Raw genomic sequence first — 17,500 nt, 5'->3', positions numbered from 1 at the left:
ATAGCGAATCTACCTGTAATAAGTTCTGTGTGTATAGTCCGGTTTGTCGGTTAAGGAGTATACCTGTGAACATACCAGGATGTTCGTGAGCTAGGTAGTTGTAGGGATTAAAGATAACAGCCCTTGTGTGTCACACCTGGTAATCAAACCTTTGTCCCTTATGGCAATGCCTACCCATATAAACACTTATATAGGCCCTGTAGTGCACACAGTAATTAAATCCCCTTCCCTTACAACGACTTTGGAAGAAGACAGGCAGAAAGCCAGATCGGGGCACTGCCGGGTGGCTGCCGCCGGCCACACCTCCAGCTGGCCTCGCAACCAGCCTCGTGGCAAGGCCGGGAGCCACGCGCAGGAGGACTGTTGACTGGGCAGGGAGGGGGACGAGCAATACCACCAGCGGGAGGGACTCGGCCAATGGGGGGGGGGGGGGGGGGGGCGCTGCACGACATTTTCAGCAGCTCTCTTGGGTTTTCATAGCGTGCAGTCGCTATTGCTCTCCTTTGGCCCTCTCTCCCCTTTTGCCGTTCTTCTTCGCTGGTCTGTTGGCGCTGTTCGACATCTGTTGGTCCCTGCACTTCTCTTCATCGGGCTGACGGTTCGCTCGTGGTGCTTGGAGCAGTGCTCGGTGCTTCTGGAGCTTAGAGTGGTGAACGGGACCTCGTGTGCAAACGGCGAGGGCGTTGGCTCAGGCCTAGCGAAGCGTGCGAGGCGGACGGAGGGTTCCTCCACGCCGGAGTTTGGAGCCGTGTAACACTGCAACCGACGGACAGATAAGACCGCACACCACATCACCATTACACGACGTTTCTTTTGTTCATTCATTCCTGTGTCCTGTTGTTGAGTCTGGTGTGTGGGATCCCAATATAGGCCCATTATTTTATAACCGTCGCGTTCCTTGTTATCGGGTTCGTTAATAAATCATTATTTTTGTACATTCTAATTCGGTGTCGAGTCAAGGGTTTACCGTGGGAGTTGTTGTATGCAGATGATCTGGTGTTGATTGCGGAAAGTATGGATGGACTGAAGGAAAAGATGAACAAGTGGAAGGAATGTATGGAGACAAAAGGTCTGAAGGTGAATATCGGAAAGACGAAGGTGATGGCAAGTGGTAAAGCATGTGGTGAGGTGGAAAGAACTGGGAAGTGGCCGTGTGCTGTGTGCAGGAAGGGTGTCTGAGTGAACTCCATTCAATGTACAATGTGCGCTGAGTGGGTTCATCAAAAATGTAGTGGTCTGAGAGGGTCATTAACCAGTGTGGCAGCTGCATTCAAATGTAAGGTGTGCACAGAGGGAGTTGCAGATGGAGGAAATGTTGAGTTGGATCTTGGAGACGGCGTGAAGCTGGAAGGTGTGAAAACATTTTGCTACCTCGGAGACATGCTGAATGGAGAAGGTGGATCAGACTCGGCTACGGTTGCTCGAGTGAGATGTGCATGGAAGAGGTTTTGGGAACTGAGTGGCGTGCTGATGAGGAGGAGAGTGTCGCTGAAGCTGAAGGGAAAGGTGTATGCTGCATGTGTGAGAAGTGTTATGATTTATGGGAGCGAGACATGGGTAATGACTAATGAACGTAGAGCAGCATCGAAGGCTGGAAAGGGTGGAAATGCGAATGGTTCGATGGATGTGCGGAGTATCGTTGAGAGAGAGGAAGACAAATGATGAATTGCGAAAGATGATGGGAATAGAGCCTGTGATTGATGCTGTGAAGAGGAACAGGTTGAGATGGTTTGGTCATGTGTTGAGGAAGGATGAAAGTGACTGGTTGAGAAGAGTGATGGAAATTAATGTAGAAGGAAGTAGAGGACGGGGAAGACCGAGAAAGACTTGGCTGAAGATGGTGGAAGAAGAAATGCGGGCAAGGGGGTTAACAAGGAGAGATGCAGAAAATATGGCAAAATGGAGAAGATTGTCATGGGGACCGCAAGGCTAACCCCCGCTCTAGCAGGGAAAATGGCCTTAAAATGCATGTTGTGTTGTATTCTAATTTGTGTCGAGTTCATTAATTTCCTTGCAGGATCGAAGCTGCTGTCGGTTCGCTGAAGGTAAGCGCTTTTACCACAGCTTCCACCTCCCTTCTTCTTCCCGCGCTACATAAGCAAATTCCGTGTTTGAGCGTTGCCTCCAGTAGATCTGTTCTGGTCCATCCGCTGTCCCTGGTCTTAACCAGAATAGTCCAGTCAATCTGTAATTTGACCTCAAACAAATTGCAAAAGAAATACGTTTTTGATAAACATGCTTAGTAGTATTGCCTTTTTTTTTTTTTTTTTTTTTTTTTTTTACAAGATCTAAGGCTCGTAATGGAGCACACACACACACACACACACACACACACACACACACACACACACACACGGTTACACTTGGCCTGGGGAAAGACTTAGTAGTATTGTATTGCCTTACAATATAGTAGTATTGCCTTAATGATATATCAAAAGTCTAGAAAAGTCGAGTGCGGAAACAGTTTTAAAAACGAAATAAATTTGACGGATTTTGCGTGCGACTTTTCGGCAAAGGTCAGATACAAAATAGTTTGAAATCTAAGGAAATTTGGTTTTCAAGCTATGCTAATACAAGTCTGTATCAAGGGCTGTCAGGGGACACTTTTTTGTTGACAAGGCCCTTAATGCTATGCTGATTTCAAAGGCATTCAGAGTACCCTTGTTTGAAGAGCATCAACATGACGACATGTCCAATGACATCAGAGATTCAAATGAACATGATGTTTCTGATGTTACGCCTAGGGAACCAGATATTGCAGATATTCCTCAAGTCATAGTCTCTGAAGATGAAGCAGCTCAAGGTCCTACCAGGATAACCAGCAACAATGTCTTGTCAGAATGTATTGAACTCTATGAATATCTACTGAAAGGAGACGTTACTGCGGAGTCAGTCTGTATGGAGGATGTTGTTGACAAAATGAATGAAAAGCTTGTGTGTGAAAAAGTAGAACTCATTCATCATCGCACGCCATCTCTTTGGCTTCAGTACATGGATATGATAGACATACTCCACAAGTTTATAAAAGCAGAACGTACAGGGAACTGGCATCTTCATCTTCAGTCTATACAAGACATGTTGCCGTATTTTGCTGCTGCTGGACACAATTTCTATGTGAAATCAGCTTACATGTACTTGCAAAATATGCAAAATCTAGAAGCAGATCACCCTGAAGTGTACACCTGCTTTGAATCTGGACACCATGTACTCAGGAGAAGTGATCGTTTTTGGGCTGGCTTATCTACAGATCTTGTAATAGAGCAGGTTTTAATGAGAAGCATTAAAACAACAGGTGGATTGACTAGAGGACACGGAATGTCAGAATCTCAGAGAGCACAGTGGTTACTCTCCAGACCAGCTTGTGCAGACATCAACATTGCCATGCAGCAGTTTACAGACACTGAATTCCACACAAGTGAACAGCACAAAGAAGACACGCCAGCAAGAAAATCTAGAGATTACAATGACACCAAGACAATTTTGTCTTTCCTTGAGGATAGAAATCCATTTGCAGAGGATCCAACCCTTCCGAACATAGCAACTGGTGTGACAGCAGATGCAAGTGTAAAATAATGTTGACAGAGCAAAAGAAGTTGGCCTTCGTGTCCTCAAATCAATGGTTTCTCAGAATGTACAGAGCTACACCTTTAAGAAGGCAAACCAAGCTGTAACCCTTGGAGCCAAGACAGCAGTGAAGATAGATGGAGAATCAGTACAGGTTGACCCTCAGCTCCTGTTTCAATGTTTAATTACAGCAGCTAACGGCCTCTTTGATGACATTTCGGAAGTCTTCACTTATGAACTCTGTAGCTTTCCTTCTTCATTGTTTGACTCATCTGATCTCAGAGAGGCACAGAAGCCAGCACTTGCAGATGCAATATGGACTTTAGCCGGATATGACATGCCAGCACCAAACGTAGAAGATCTGCATCATGTTTTTGACGGTGGTTCTCTGCTGCAACGCATACCATGGCCCCAAGGAGCTAGTTTTGCATCCCTCTGAAAATTGTATGTAGAGTATGTCTTGAAGTACTCAAACCCCACAGTTGTTTTCGATGGGTATTGCAATGGCCCATCCACAAAAGACCATGCTCACATGCGACGCACTGGTGGAACATACGGACCTGAAGTCAGATTCACAGAGGATATGCATCTCAAATCCAAGAAGCAGCAGTTTTTGACCAACTCTGCAAACAAACAACGTTTCATCAATCTGCTCAGGAAGAAAAGGGAATCAAGACGTTACATGCTACTGGGGATGCTGACCTGCTGATGCTGACCTGCTGATTGTCTAGACTACAGTGTCATCAGCATCTGCAAGCGTGACAGTATTAGTTGGAGAAGACACCGATCTTCTTGTGCTTCTATGCTACCATGCAGACATCTGCTCAAGAGCTATCTACTTCAAGTCGGAGGCCAAACAAACAGCTGTTAAGAAAAAGCATGTGTGGAACATCAGATGCATCAAGCAAAGACTTGGCCCTGAAATATGTTGTTTGCTCCCATTTGTTCATAGCATAACAGGATGCGATACAACATCTCGTTTATATGGAATTGGAAAGGGAGCTGCATTGAGAAAACTTAAAAGTGACCCTCATTTCAAGCACCAAGCTGAAGTATTTTCCAGAAAGGCATCAAAGGCGGAAGTCGTTGTGGCTGGGGAGAAAGCACTTACCTGTCTGTATAATGGTAATCCTGGGGAAGGCTTGGATCTATTGAGGTGCAGGAAATTTTGCAGCAAAGTCATGACTAATACCTCATTTGTCCATGTTCATGTCTTGCCGCCAACGTCAGCAGCAGCCAGACACCACAGTCAGCGTGTTTACTTGCAAGTTCAGCAGTGGATAGGGCAAGATGGGGATTTGATTCCAGAGGACTGGGGATGGATTACAGCCGGTGACAGACTTCAGCCTATCCGTACCCACTTGCCTCCAGCACCAGAGAAATTACTGAAGATCATAAGATGTAACTGTAAAACAGATTGTGACAGTCGACGCTGCAACTGCAAGAAACATGGTTTGCAGTGTTCAGTTGGATGTGGAGACTATCCCCCATAGGAGATATCAGTTGTTCAGTTCAGGCATCAGTTGTTCAAATGCACCTTCTGTTGACCTTCAAGCCGACCTTCACGGGGAAACATAGACATTCCTAAGGCAAAGGAAAGTGAAAAAGGTAGTCCACATTATGAAGAAGTTTATTTGAAATGAGATTAGGCTGTTTAATAGATGAAATGATGATCTGATAACACAGTGAAGTATAATCAAATTCGATAACAATCGGACTGTTTCATATCAAGGCGGTTAAAAACCACATACAGGGTGGGTCAAGGAAAACCTAATTTTGAAAATGTTCCCCAAGCTGAATGTTTCTAGACTTTTTATATGTCATGTAGGAAACAGTTCTTATATTGAAACAACTAAAATACATTCTTTTGCAATTTGTTTGAGGTTAGCATATTTTCGGTCATAGATTGACTGGACTAGAAGGGTCCGTGTGACAACTGGTAGTCAGGAGTGGGATTGAACCCTGAGTAAATTTGGTGTCAATGAGTGGAGAATTTGATCGCCAAATTTTTTAGTCGGAGGCGATAAATTTGCATCGGCGATCGGTGCGCGGGACGCGAACGGCGCGTCGTTAAATTTAATTTGATCCTGTTGTGAAACCCGCGCGGAAAGCGACCTCCTCTTTATGGATGGAGGACGTAAGCAATATGAAAGAAGGGATGGAAGATGCGGGAAGCATTGGGAGTGAGTTGGAAGTAGTTGGGGTAGAGAGTAGTGGTGGAGCTTCCCCCACTGAAGGTATGGCCCCGATACCCGACCAGATGTGGGATCGATTCTTTAGGGAAATGAGGGCTCAGAGGGAGCACAGTGAGCGAACCAGTGCAAAAATGGAGGCTCAGAGTGAGCGGTTGGAAAAGCTAATTGATGGAATGATCAACAAAATGGATGCCTGGGCGAATGAAGAATTGAAGGAAGAACGAAAGAATGGGGCCGATGGGACCCAAGAGGAGCCAAGGGTGGCAGAAATTGAATCGGAACGGGGGGAAGCCAAATTGGAAGTTGCACCGGGAATGGCAATTGAAGGAAATGGGGAATGCGTACAGGTGGATGTGGAGTGCCAAGAGGTGAACAGGGAATGTGAAAATTGTAATGGGGGATGTTTCCCACATCGTGGCCTGGAGGTGTATCGGGGCTGGGTGGATGTCAACACCCCAACCGGGGGATGCATTGGAATCCTTGCAGCATCAGGGTGGTGGTGCAGAGCAAGAGGGGATAACATTATTGGGGGTCCGTGTGATGGAGCCGGACCATGTATTTATTGATCAAGCCCTGTCGGGGCCAGAAATGATTGGTGATGGGGATGAGCATGATGTGACCCAGCGGCTGGAGACCTGGGACAGTCCCATGGAGGACAAGGTTGACCAGGCCCAATGGAGTTTGGGGGAGGAGGTGAGTCGGTCGGAGGAGGAGGTTGAAGTGACCGAGGGGACCCTTACCATACACTGCAATTTGGCAACGGATGCCCCAAAATTGAAGAACCAGTTGGGGGAGTGTGTTGGCTCCGTGCTGGATTTGGACCTTGGGGAGTCGGGAGATTGAGCCTCTGAAGATTTGGTCCCCGTAGGGAATTTGGACCAGCTGCAGGGAGGGGCAAAACAACCTGAGGGAGTTGTTACCTGCAGCTGCGGTTTGGGATGGAAAACACAAATTGTTAAAAGGAAATTTAAAATAAAATTAAAATGGGCATTTGATTTGGAGCAGCCTTGGTTGCAGTTGTTCCCCGGGCTGTGGAATGTGGACCAGGGGAGGTCATCGGTGATGGCCTCGGGCAAAAGTTGCCCCTTTGTAAATTTGGGGATGCGACCCAGCTGGGGGGCTGTGCTGGCGAGATTTGGATGTGGGGTCCAGCCATGGGTGTCATGGTACGACCTGGGCTCCACGGGGGGTCTGGTGGAGTGTGGTGTCCCTTGTCCGCCGGGGCGCCGCCCGAGCGGGTGGCTTGGGCCGACAGGGTCACTGGACCCTGGTGGGGGTTAAGACCTCCAGGGGGGTCCGAGGTGGTTTCCTCAAGCCTGGGATGGCAGATATTGAGGACCACTAGGGGGAGGTGTTGTGGGTCGCGCTTTGGTGGTGGCACTGCGGATGGCCAACTTGGGCCTGATGTGACCACCCGGGCATGCGGCCTGCCACCCTCTCGCTGAGACTCTGGGACACTGGGACAGCCGGCATGTGGTGACCTGCCATGCCGTGCTGGTCTATGGACGCGGGTCGAACTGCATGGACAGGGATGGACATAGCCTGCCGGACAACCATTGGGGCATCTGTGGAACATGATGGTGAGAATGATTTTCCACAGATGTCTCATTATGATTTATGGACTCTCGGTTTGGGAAGAGAGCCATGGGGATGTGAATCGGGAATGTGTAACGAGCCGAGCATATGGGCCATGCTCGATTGGCATGTGTATGGCAAATCATCTTTTTTTGGTGAGGTTAGTGAAATGTGCAAAATGTTTGGCATGTGTAATCTGAGGATAGATGCAAATTTAAGGGTGAATTTTGTGAAGAGAAATGGTGGTCACTGCACCGCACAGTGGCACCATTATTGATCCAGGTGTGCAGACCAGTGTTGGAGGCTGTGATAAAATTGATAGGGTAGCAGGACACAGCTTTCAACTGGTTGCGGGGGCGACTATGCCGATATTTGGTACGCGGGATCATGGGGATGGAGTTGAGGGTCTGAGAGTCAACGTGGTGCTGTGCGTGTCAGAGGTGTGTGGACCATGTCTTCTAGGTGGGTCTCCTGGTGGAGCATGGCTATCGACTGGACCTTGGTGTGGTCAAGTGTGGGTGGGCACTGGGGGGGCTGCAGTTCTGTGGACAGGGGGACGAGGGCTGCGTCGGTGACGTGAGTGGAATGCCACGCACTGCGACCGTCTCCCCCAGGGCCGAGGTTGTGTGTGCGGTAGTGGTTGCTGGCAGCAGGTGCTCACCACATTGGCCAGCTGGGGCTGGTGCAGCTGTGTTCCTCACAGGGGGGCCGAAGGATGGATGTTGGGTCGCACCCTTATGGACACTCATGGGCCATGTTGCCGTTCTGACTGCTCACCTTGTCCCGATGACCCTTGCACGGAGAGGTGCGGAGCTGTCGTAGCCACAGGTAGTTGTTTAGAACAGCTCACTGTTGGATGCGGACCCACATACCTGCCAGTGTAGTAGGGAGAAAAGTGAAATTTGGAAAATTTGATTGGTTCAAGGATAAATTTTGGGATTTTGTGGGTGGATGGCACTCTTGGACCCGACCAAGCTGCAACTACCTGCACTTGAGGTGAGTGTTTTGAGGTGTACTGTCCCAGGCTTCAGGACTTGCTGAAGTAAATTTGGGGACATGTAATTTGGAGTTGGGAGGCGGGTGAGAGTGATGACATGGTCGGTGAGGGGGATGGTATGGGTGCCACAGAGTCTTGTGGGTGGCGTTTGTGTTGGTGTTGTGGTGATGTTTTCATGTGGTCGTGAGAGTGGAGATAATAGAGAGTGAGTGATGATTATTGTGTTTTGAAAATGTGATTTAAATGTGAATTGGGATTTCACAGGGGCAGGCCATGGCACATCTTTTGTGACATCTTCTCATGGAATTGGGTTGGAAAATGGAATGGCAGCGGGGGAGGAAGTGTGTTTTGGGATCTTGTGGGTGGGGAAGGTGTGTGTGTCCGCAGTTACAGATCAGCCCCTGAGGAGCGATGCCTGCGGCTCCCCTCTGCGGCAATTACCCCTGGCAGCCAGTGGTATCTGGAAATTGGAGCTTGTCGGTCGAGGGTCTGGTTGGGCGCCGTGGGGTAAAGGAGACCCCCGGCGACCCGTGGAGCTGCGTGGCAGCAGGAGGCAACGGAACCTGGTGTGTGGAGACCCTCACCGGCGGGGTAATGGCGGAAAGGGCTGTTGGGCTGTCACGGGGCCAAGAGGTAAAGGGGGGGGGGGGGCATTGAACTTATAAGTCGGTTGACTTGTTTTGGGACTGCGGGCACCAGAGCCTGAAGCGCCCCCATCATCTTAGTTGTGCGGTACCTCCCCGCTGCCTCGAGAGAAATGCACACCACATGAACATGACATCAATGCCATGGTCTTGTAGGGGGGGTGTAATCAGTAAGTGCTTGAAATGATTTTGTGTGTAATGAGTTTGGACTGAGTATGCGTGGATAAGGGGTTTGTGTTGCGTGAATGTGGGCGAAATCCACCGAGCCAAGTCACTTACCTGTAACATCTGGACAGGGCCCGCGGAAATTTAGGGGTGCATTGGGATGGCCCCGCAGGTAAGGTTGTGTCTTGTGGCATCCACCGGGGGACGCGGTCTATAGACCGGGGTATGTGCAGATGTTTAATAGAGTTTTGAATTTTTGGTTAAGGGTAAGTTTTGTGGTTAAGGTAGATTTTGTGTGTTGTTTGTTTCCTCCCTCTGCAGGAACAACGAATAAGATCATGTAAATATTTGATTGCATGATTGTTAAGGGGATTAGCATGTTAAGAAGAATAGGTAGGAAGTCCGGCTCACTTCCCACAGCCCTCCTGATTTATTTCATTGGCTAATTAAGTGTGAGAAAGTAAGTGTTAAGACTGGAATGGTAGCGCCTGCAGTGAACCCAGCAGGACCTATGGTTCCGAGGGGGGGGGGGGGGGGGCTGTGTTATGTAGGTGGGGTAGAGGAATATCTAGAGTCGGGTAAATCTGAATAGGTAACATGCTTCGTCTGTCGCGATAGGGAATCTACCTGTAATAAGTTCTGTGTGTTTAGTCCGGTTTGTCTGTTAAGGAGTATACCTGTGAACATACCAGGATGTTCGTGAGTTAGGTAGTTGTAGGGATTAAAGATAACAGCCCTTGTGTGTCACACCTGGTAATCAGACCTTTGTCCCTTATGGCAATGCATAACCATATAAACACTTAGATAGGCCCTGTAGTGCACACAGTAATTAAATCCCCTTCCCTTACAACGACTTTGGAAGAAGACAGGCAGAAAGTCAGATCGGGGCACCGCCGGGGTGGCTGCTGCCGGCCACACCTCCAGCTGGCCTCACAACCAGCCTTGTGGCAAGGCCGGGAGCCACGCGCAGGAGGACTGTTGACGGCAGGGAGGGGGATGAGCAATACCACCAGCGGGAGGGACTCGGCCAATGGGGGGGGTGGGGGGGGGCGCCGAGACCGACGTCACAGGCCAGGCCATAAAAGCGCGCGCTGCACGACATTTTCAGCAGCTCTCTTGGGTTTTCATAGCGTGCAGTCGCAATTGCTCTCCTTTGGCCCTCTCTCCCCTTTTGCCGTTCTTCTTCGCTGGTCTATTGGCGCTGTACGACATCTGTTGGTCCCTGCGCTTCTCTTCATCGGGCTGACGGTTCGCTCGTGGTGCTTGGGGTGGTGCTCGGTGCTTCTAGAGCTTAGAGTGGTGAACGGGACCTCGTGTGCAAACGGCGATGGCGTTGGCTCGGGGCTTGCGAAGCGTGTGAGGCGGACGGAGGGTTCCTTCACGCCGGAGTTTGGACCCGTGTTACACTGCAACCGACGGACTGATAAGACCCCACACCACATCACCATTACACGACGTTTCTTTTGTTCATTCATTCCTGTGTCCTGTTGTTGAGTCTGGTGTGTGGGATCCCAATTTAGGAATTAGATTTATCGTCGCGTTTCCCTGTCCCGATCCTTATTGCAATAAACCCGTTTATTATTTCTCGTTCCCTCCCACTCTGGTGTCCGTTTGAGTTTGTTCCCCTTCCACAGTTACGCGCTCCCGCTTCTTCCTCTTCCCTTCTTCTTCTCTTCCTGCGTTTTTTAGCTGAATCCGTGTTTGGTCGTCGCCTCAAGTAAGTCCGTTTTGGTCCTTCCGCGGTCCCTGGTGTTAACCGGAAGAGTCCGCGTGACAGTACTTACTCCATGAGCATGACACTTGTGTATCTGTATTGTAAGCAATATACATAGTACTTACTCCCTGTGCATGACACTTGTGTGTCTGTATTGTAAGCATTGTACATAGTACTTACTCCCTGCGCATGACACTTGTACATCTGTATTGTAAGCATTGTACATAGTACTTACTCCATGAGCATGACACTTGTATATCTGTATTGTAAGCATTGTACATAGTATTTACTCCATGAGCAAGACACTTGTATATCTGTATTGTAAGCATTATACATAGTACTTACTCCATGAGCATGACACTTGTGTATCTGTATTGCAAGCAATGTACATTGTGCATAGTACTTACTCCCTGTTGACCCACTTTGTGTGTTGCAGCAAATTGAGAGCAAAGCTTGGACTGAAACCCCTGGAGGTAAACGTACCTTCCAGCAAATCTGGTGAGTGAGGCCACATACATGATTCGTTGTAATAATGACTGGATGTTTTTAAATAACAAGGTTCGATAATGGACAAAAATGGACATGGACATGGTGACAAAAAGCCCACAGAATGTAGTTTCTCACTGTCTGAGAGTCCTTTAGGTGCTTTTTTTGCAAACTCCAAGCGGGCTTCCATGTGTCTTTCACCGAGGAGAGGCTTCCGTCTTGCCACTCTGCCATAAAGTCCAGATCGGTGGAGTGTTGCAGTGATGGTTGTCCTTCTGGAAGTTTCTCCCATCTCCACACAGGATCTCTGGAGTTCAGCCAGAGTGGCCATCGGGTTCTTGGTCACCTCTCTTGCCAAGGCCCTTCTCCCCCGATTGCTCAGTTTGGCCGGGCGGCCAGCTCTAGGAAGAGTCCTGGTTGTTCCAAACTTCTTCCATTTAAGAATTATGGAGGCCACTGTGCTCTTGGGAACCTTCAATGCAGCAGAATTTTTTTGTCGGCTTCCCCAGATCTGTGCCTCGACACAATCCTGTCTCTGAGCTCTGCAGGCAGTTCCTTCGACCTCATGGCTTGGTTTTTGCTCTGATATGCATTGTCAGCTGTGAGACCTTATATAGACAGGTGTGTGCCTTTCCAAATCATGTCCAATCAATTGAATTTACCACAGGTGGACTCCAATCAAGGTGTAGAAACATCTCAAATATGATCAAGATAAATGGGAGGCACCTGAGCTAAATTTCAAGTGTCATAGCAAAGGGTCTGAATACTTATGTAAATGTGATATTTCAGTTTTTACTTTTTAATAAATTTGCAAAACTTTCTAAAATCCTGTTTTCTCTGTCATTATGGGGTATTGAGTGCAGATTGATGAGGGAAAAATGAATTTAAACGATTTCAGCATAAGGCTGGAACATAACAAAATGTGAAAAAAGTGGAGGGGTCTGAATACTTTCTGAATAAACTGTATATATATATATATATGTATATGTATGTATGTATATATATGTATATGTATGTATGTATATATATGTCGGATTGGGACTTAGGACTTGGGACTCAGAAGACTCAGAAGAAAGGAGCAACGGATATATTTATTGGAACTCGAGTACTCAAGCTTGAGGACAGCAAAGTTGCATTGAAACTCACAAGGAATGACCAACAGTACAACAAGATGCTCTGAAATAATTCAATTAACATTGCTTTATATAAAGAAAGTCAGGGGTGGAGTTAGCTCACAAGACACAGAGACAGAATGGGCTCATTGGGCCTCCCACCATAGTCCCATCCTGTTGTTCAGTTAATTAAAGGAAGTTCATCCAAGGCCAGTCATGGGTTAGCTCTGATAAGGAGATGGTCAGCATTATGTGGCAACATGTTTACAACTTTCTGTATAGCAGCTGGCTTGGGAAAGTACAAAGGGGAGTGGCCACTCATAAAACTGTCAACTTGCAAGATAATGGCAGAGTCAGGAGAAAGGCAAAGAGAGATAAGAGTTGCCTCCAAGGCCTGAAAAGGGGAACTAGAGATTGTGCCCACGCAGGCCAGAGCACACAGGCAGAGAACTCCTTATTAGGATATTACACATCCTCAATGCAATAGAAAGAACACAGTATCATAAAAGAGTACAGTAGCAAGTCAAAACAAAACATATAATTGGTTATACTTGGTAATTGGTAAAGCAGCAAGGATATACAAAGGGGGAGGGGCATTACAGCTCCCTACATATATGTATATGTATGTATGTATATATATGTATATGTATGTATATATGTATATGAATTGCATTACCACATCACTGTACCTTTTTTATTTTTCTGAGAGAGTATATGTACGACATTAACTCCTTGTCCATCATTTTCTGTGGCATCCTCGTCTTTGAAGATGGAGAGGAGGATGGAACCAACCAGAACCCTGCACACATGGTTCCAGTCAACCTGGCAGATATCAAAAAACGGGCTGAACTCAAGGAACGTTTGGCAGCTTTTAAGGAGAAGAGATTGCTCAACAAAAAGTTAGGGTATGTTCATGGTGCTTGTATCTCTATATTGTTTGACTGATTACTCACTTGTCCCATTGTACTCCATATCATAGGTTTTTGCATTACTCTAGCATCCTGGCTCCTGTTAAACTCAGTTCTGTTTGTTGTGTGTGCCTCCTCTTGTAAACTGTTCGTACCTGAGCTGTCAAACCCACATTCTTTCACTTTTGATCTTGGTGTTTTTATATCTATATTAATGGAACACGTGTGTATGAATATGTATGTATTGGATGCAGTGGTGTCAAACACGATGCCTTTCACCAACTGTTTGACATTCCACTCCTCAAGAAGTGGTATGCATGCATTTGCTTGTGCTACACCAGTGGCTTGGGGAATTTTTGGGACTCCAAGCAACTTCTCTTCATACCAGTTACAAGTATCGCAACCCGATCAACAGATTATTTGTGATTGCCAGTATAATCAGGGAGCAGTTTCCCATCCCAGTGTAGTAGGAGTGGGCTATTACATGAGAAATTTGCCTTTTCTTCAGTGGCCATTATTTCCCTTCCATGAATTCGAGCACGACGAATTCCACGGTGTGACAGAGAAACGTCTTCAATGGTATGACCAAGAGATTGTGCAAACGCACTGGCCACAAACATAGCACGCCGATCTGAGAGATTTACTCTGTCCAGAGTTGCCACTATTGCTGGAGTGATCACCTTGATGGGAGCCTTTTTCACCTGTTTGGCAGAAGATGGACTTTGGAGTTTGAATTAATTGTCCCCTGAATCGGAGCTTTCAATCTCAGACTCATCATCATCATCAACCACAGCCGATGTTGATGGAACAGATTGCATTGCTGTTCGAGTCTCAGCAGCATGTTTCTTCTTTCTTTTATCTTCATTCTCAAGCCTGATACGCTTTCTGTTCTCCTTCACTGCCAGAGTGTTGTCCACAGATACCATCCGTGAACTTGAGGGATCCTCACGCTGCATGATAAGGAATGCTGTCTTCTTCATTCGTCATTTTCTCAAGCGCATCATTTGGTGAGATATCGAAGAGGGATTGAAGATCATCTTTGAACATCTGCTCCTTCACTCTATAGTTTTCGAATGTCTTGGTTCTATTTTTCTTTACTAGTTTGTAGGCATCATACAACTTCAAAAGTTGGTGCTCACAGGAATCTACTCTCTGCACTGGAATTCGTGCTTTCTCCCAGTATGCACACACAGCTTGTACACTAAGTTTGGCACTTTCATGAACTGGATGGTGTTCGTGTATGTGATGGTACACCATTTTCTGCAATGTGTGTCCTTTGGTTGGTAGTCCCCCACATATTATTTCCTTTTCAGACTTGCCCAGCAACCAAACTGTGGAAGAGCTGTGAGTTTCTGCCATCTGAAAAAAACAGGATAAATTAAAAATGTTATTTTCTGAGCAACCTCGAAATAAGTTCCAATTGACCTCATATTTGGTTCATATGATCTTTATAAACATAGGAAGAAGGGCAGCCTTGTGGAGCATGGATTTTTAATAGTACTAAATATTACATATATCTGTGGACCAACAACAACAACAACATGTATTTTAAGGCCATTTTCCCTGCGAGAGCGGGGGTTGGACTTGCGGTCCCCATGACAATCTTCTCCATTTTGCCCTATTTTCTGCATCTCTCCTTGTTAACCCCCTTGCCCGCATTTCTTCTTCCACCATCTTCAGCCAAGTCTTTCTCGGTCTTCCCCGTCCTCTACTTCCTTCTACATTCATTTCTATCACTCTTCTCAACCAGTCACTTTCATCCTTCCTCAACACATGACCAAACCATCTCAACCTGTTCCTCTTCACAGCATCAATCACAGGCTCTATTCCCATCATCTTTCGCAATTCATCATTTGTCTTCCTCTCTCTCAACTGGTACCGTATCCCTGCGCATCGTAAGAGCGTGACCAAGGGTTGGCGTCAGGAAGGGCATCCGGCCATAAAAACATTGCCTCAAACAGGGAACCATGATTGTCATGGGGCCCGCAAGGCTAACCCCCGCTCTAGCGGGGAAAATGTCCATAAAACGATCATTCATTCATTCATTCTCTCAACGATACTCCGCACATCCACCGAACCATTCGCATTTCCACCCTTTCCAGCCTTCGTTGCTGCTCTACATTCATTACCCATGTCTCGCTCCCATAAATCATAACACTTCTCACACATGCAGCATACACCTTTCCCTTCAGCTTCAACGACACTCCCCTCCTCATCAGCACGCCACTCAGTTCCCGAAACTTCTTCCATGCACATCTCACTCCAGCAACCGTTGCCGAGTCTGATCCATCTTCTCCATTCAGCATGTCTCCGAGGTAGCAAAATGTTTTCACACCTTCCAGCTTCACGCCGTCTCCAAGATCCAACTCAACATTTCCTCCATCTGCAGCTCCCTCTGTGCACACCTTACATTTGAATGTAGCTGCCACACTGGTTAATGACCCTCTCAGACCACTACATTTTTGATGAACCCACTCAGCGCACATTGTACATTGAATGGAGTTCACTCCGACACCCTTCCTGCACACAGCACACGGCCACTTCCCAGTTCTTTCCACCTCACCACATGCTTTACCACTTGCCATCACCTTCGTCTTTCCTATATTCACCTTCAGACCTTTTGTCTCCATACATTCTTTCCACTTGTTCATCTTTTCCTTCAGTCCATCCATACTTTCCGCAATCAACACCAGATCATCTGCATACAACAACTCCCACGGATCATCTTCAAAACAACATCAGGCTCACCCTGTTCAATACCCAGTCCCTCAACAACAAAAGCCTTATCCTGAACGACTACATTCTGGATAATAAACTGGACTTTCTCTGTCTCACTGAAACCTGGCATCAACCTCTGGATTACTTCTCACTCAACCTCACTACACCCAATGGATATTCTTACATCAATAAACCACGCTCGGAGGGCCGAGGTGGTGGAATTGCCGTAATTCACCGACAAGACATCAAGACCAGCCTCATCTCCATCTCATCTGCTCCATCATTTGAACACCTGGCTTTTAAACTCTCTGGTCACACACAGTCAGTCATGGCTGTCGTCTACCGCCCTCCCAAACCACACCCATCATTCCTGTCTGACTTCTCCTACTTTCTGACCCAGCTCTGTTCCCTCTCCCCCTCAATCCTCCTCCTCGGTGATTTCAATATCCACATGGACTCCACTGACTCCACAATAACCACTGACTTCACTGATTTACTCACCTGCTTTAACCTCACTCAACATGTCAACTTTCATACCCATACCCATATTTCATACCGTGGTCACATTCTGGACCCTGTCTGCTCTACTGGATTAATTTTGCACCATCTCTCTGGCTCCGACCTCACCCTCTCTGACCACTTAGCCATCACTATGACCATCAACATCCCCACCCCAGCACCAAGGCATTATCGCACTATCAACTTCCGTAAGCTAAACGCTCTTTCACCTACCTCATTCTCATCCACCCTCTCTGAAAAAATGTCCACTTCTCCCTTCGTTTACCTCCACACCCCTTCTGACCTCACTGATTACTACAACCACATTCTCTCCTCCTGCCTTGACCAGCTTGTGCCGATAAAAACCAAAACAGTTTCTTTCACCCATTCTGCTCCCTGGTTTACCAATGAACTCCGCCTGATGAAAACTCGTGCTCGCCAACTTGAAAGACTCCGCAATAAAACAGGTCTCACAATTCACTCCCAAGCCTACAAGGACCACCTACAACACTACAAAGATGCCCTCTCCCGCGCCCGGTCCGCCTACTACTCTCAAATTATCCACTCTGGCTCCGGAAACCCAAAAGCACTCTTCTCTACAATAAACAAACTCCTCAGCCCCCTGAACACCACCACCCAGTCATTCACAGTAGACAACCATCTCCTTCCTTTCATTCTTCCAATGCAAAATTGACAACATCTACAACAGCTTAGCCACCACCGCACCCGCTCCCCCTCAAACCACCTGCCCCCCCTTATCCTGCCAACCCCTGTCTCAATTCTCCCCAGTCTCCCCTACTGACCTCTCTGAACTCCTCATAGGAATGAAAACTGCCACCTGCACTCTTGTCCCCATCCCCTCCAGCTTTGTCAAGGCCTCCCTTCCTGCTCTCTCTCCACTTATCACTGCAACAATAAACTCCT

At 47.3% G+C, this 17,500-nt stretch overlaps 1 protein-coding gene across 1 annotated transcript in view; it reads left to right on the top strand.

Moving 5' to 3' along the window:
* SART1 (spliceosome associated factor 1, recruiter of U4/U6.U5 tri-snRNP) overlaps window positions 1-17,500 on the top strand; it is a 146,340-nt gene that overhangs the window by 9,967 nt on the left and 118,873 nt on the right. The window contains exons 3-4 of the mRNA XM_068130054.2: window positions 11,291-11,352; window positions 13,222-13,357. Of these exons, the coding sequence (XP_067986155.2) occupies window positions 11,291-11,352; window positions 13,222-13,357 (198 nt within the window). The remainder of the gene's footprint in view (window positions 1-11,290; window positions 11,353-13,221; window positions 13,358-17,500) is intronic.

Source organism: Myxine glutinosa, chromosome 11 (genome assembly GCF_964187855.1).
Source record: "Myxine glutinosa chromosome 11, kmMyxGlut1.1, whole genome shotgun sequence".
Lineage (NCBI taxonomy): Eukaryota > Metazoa > Chordata > Myxini > Myxiniformes > Myxinidae > Myxine > Myxine glutinosa.
The sequence above is the reverse complement of the archived record's forward strand: the minus strand, read 5'-3'. Positions and strand labels throughout refer to the sequence as shown.